The 2,477-nt window shown below is 46.0% G+C and overlaps 1 protein-coding gene across 1 annotated transcript in view; it reads right to left on the bottom strand.

Annotated features, from left to right (window-relative positions):
• Window positions 1-781: 781 nt before the first annotated feature.
• fam69a (family with sequence similarity 69 member A) overlaps window positions 782-2,477 on the bottom strand; it is a 22,529-nt gene continuing 20,833 nt past the window's right edge. Inside the window, exon 5 of the mRNA XM_015385522.1 lies at window positions 782-2,095. Within this exon, the coding sequence (XP_015241008.1) occupies window positions 1,283-2,095 (813 nt within the window). The 3' untranslated portion in view covers window positions 782-1,282. The remainder of the gene's footprint in view (window positions 2,096-2,477) is intronic.

Genomic DNA, 2,477 nt, shown 5'->3' with positions numbered 1-2,477 from the left:
ATTTTTTTGAATTGAGAAAGCTTCCTGGAGAGGTGGCGAAACGTCTTCAAATCTTGGAAACCAAGTCCAATGGATTTTTTGAACTTCATCAGCATGTTAATGTAATGAGATATACCTTGAAACCAGTCATCATCTGGTGTTAAAGGTGCTGTAGGAGATCTCCAGCAAGCTATATTTTTGAACATATACAACCATGCCTCTCCCTATAGACCATCCCTCGAAACCACGCCTTTAAAACACGTGAACGTGTACGCTGCATGCAGCACGTCGCCGATCTGGGAGCTGGCAGGGAGACAGACGCAGCACTGATGATGCAGAGCGCTACGATCACTCCTCTGAAATAGTTTATTAAGGCCTAAATTAACTTAAAATGTCAAAATCTGCCGGCAAAACATGTTTGGTTTTATTATCCTGGTGCCTGCAGTTTGGATTAGGTACATAGGCTGCTGTTGACTGGGATTCCTAGTGACAGCACACCGCCGGTGTACAGGAGTCTGAGCCGCCGCTCTGACAGAAATAAAATTTGAAGGCAGGATGGTAATCTGAATTAACTGACTGCACTGACCAAGTTTTTAGGTGGACTTTCTCACTTCAAAGTAGATTCAAACTACTTTTTACCCACTGATCACAGCAAATATAGCTGCCATTGTTCCAGGCAAAGAAAGGATAGGGTAGCTCCGCCCGAATCAGACCCACTTTTCCACCGTGAAGCTAAAGCAGCAAAGATGCTTTAGCCACATGTCAGAACTAAACTGGTACAAGCATCAGAAATGAAGCAGCACGCGCGTTTTTGCTGCTCTTGCTGCTTTAGGTGTGAACGTAGCATAACAGTGGCTAGCTTCCAGCCATGGCGTCCTGCACGAGCATTGGGGAGTTGATTAATTCATTTGTCAGGGTACGCGCACAGGGGGGAGGGACAAGCAGACAACCATGATTGATGTGTCAGGAACCAATCGTGTACAACGGACCGTCTTTTGTGATTGGTTGGTGTTATTGATTGATTTCTCACTGTAGCGAGGACCATTTATGTTAGTTTCACTCCCAGACCTTCTATTTCACTGCTTCCTAAGCGGCTGTAGGGAGATCTTTAAGCCACGTGGTAAAAAATGTGTCAGAAAAGATCTCCTACTGCACCTTTAAGTCTGTGGAATATCTGGTATTAAAATGCCCAAACAAACCGCTTTAGATTTAAAATCCTGCATACAGATAATATAAGTAGTGTTTTTCCCCTATTAAAAAACGATTGTCCATTTTCAGGAAGCAGTAAGATCAGACGCCATGTTCAGGAATCCTTCGTGTGGGAGATCTTCTTCCACAGCAGAGTCTTTAGATTGTTCAGAATCAGGGAATGCTCGATCTCCATCTGTTCTGCGGAACCTTTCAGCGCCATGCAGGCATAGAGCTGTTTCTCCAGCTCATCGCTTAGGTCAGAGGGAGCTCCTCTCAGGACGTAGTTCTTCAGGACGTCGCAGGCCTTTGCCAAGTTTGGCCTGGTGACCTCGGGTGTGCAGCGATGCTTGGTGAGGTCACAGCTGGTGAGGCAGTCAGTCCCGTGGAGACAGTCCTCGTCTACGTCGCAGCGCTGCTGTCTGATCCTCTCCTGGAAGGTGGCTTCAGGGATGATGTAGCGGGCGTCCGTGACCTTGAAGTCGTGCCGCTCGTTGTAGCCGAAGGTGGTAGTCCTAACGTCGCACATGAGGAAGCTGCCATAGGTGCCGTGGAAAATGTCCTCGACCAGTTCCAGCAGTCCGATGGAGATCTTGGCTTTGTGCGGCCAGGAGGGGGTGAACCACTGCTCCATGCTGCGGCGTAGACCGGCGGGAATCCACAGCTCGATGATCCAAGGCAGGCTTATCCCATACAGCGGCGAGTACGGCACCTTCTCCATCACGTACAGATCTCCACAGAAGCCAAGGAGCTTCGGTGTGTGATCTCGGTCCTGCAAGACCAGTGCCAGTAGGAACTCATTGAGCTGAAGCAGGGCCCACGTGGAGCGGGCCTCCGGCAGTGAGATGTGGCCATCTTTATTGGAGTCTGTAAAGGACAATACCTGCGTCGCCAGTTCTGCAAGGTTGGCTTGATCTCCCACTTTAGCCTGAAAAAACAATTAGATTAAGCTTTAGAAAGCAAATATAGAGTGACAATTGTTCCATTATTGTTGCAAAAAAAATTAAGCACGCAATCTAGAAATGATAGCTGAAAAACGTCTCAATTAAAAACACGTTTCGAAAGTAACTTCTGTATTTCAGATAATTTTCATTTTTTTTCATATTTTATGTTTCATATTTAATTTTTTTCTTTATATTCCACGCACCCATGTTCTACAGATCTTTTATAGAGTCCATACTTACCTTCTCTGCCATCTGCTGGTACGCTCTTCTTAATGTAAAGAACAAAAATGCCATATCTAAGATTATTAAAGGAATAGTACACCCAAAACATGATTAGCCTTCATTTTCTACTCACCCCCATGCTGA

The sequence above is a fragment of the Cyprinodon variegatus genome, unplaced genomic scaffold (assembly GCF_000732505.1).
Source record: "Cyprinodon variegatus isolate N-32 unplaced genomic scaffold, C_variegatus-1.0 Scaffold342, whole genome shotgun sequence".
Lineage (NCBI taxonomy): Eukaryota > Metazoa > Chordata > Actinopteri > Cyprinodontiformes > Cyprinodontidae > Cyprinodon > Cyprinodon variegatus.
Note: the sequence above shows the minus strand (reverse complement) of the source record. Positions and strands in the feature narration are given on the sequence as shown.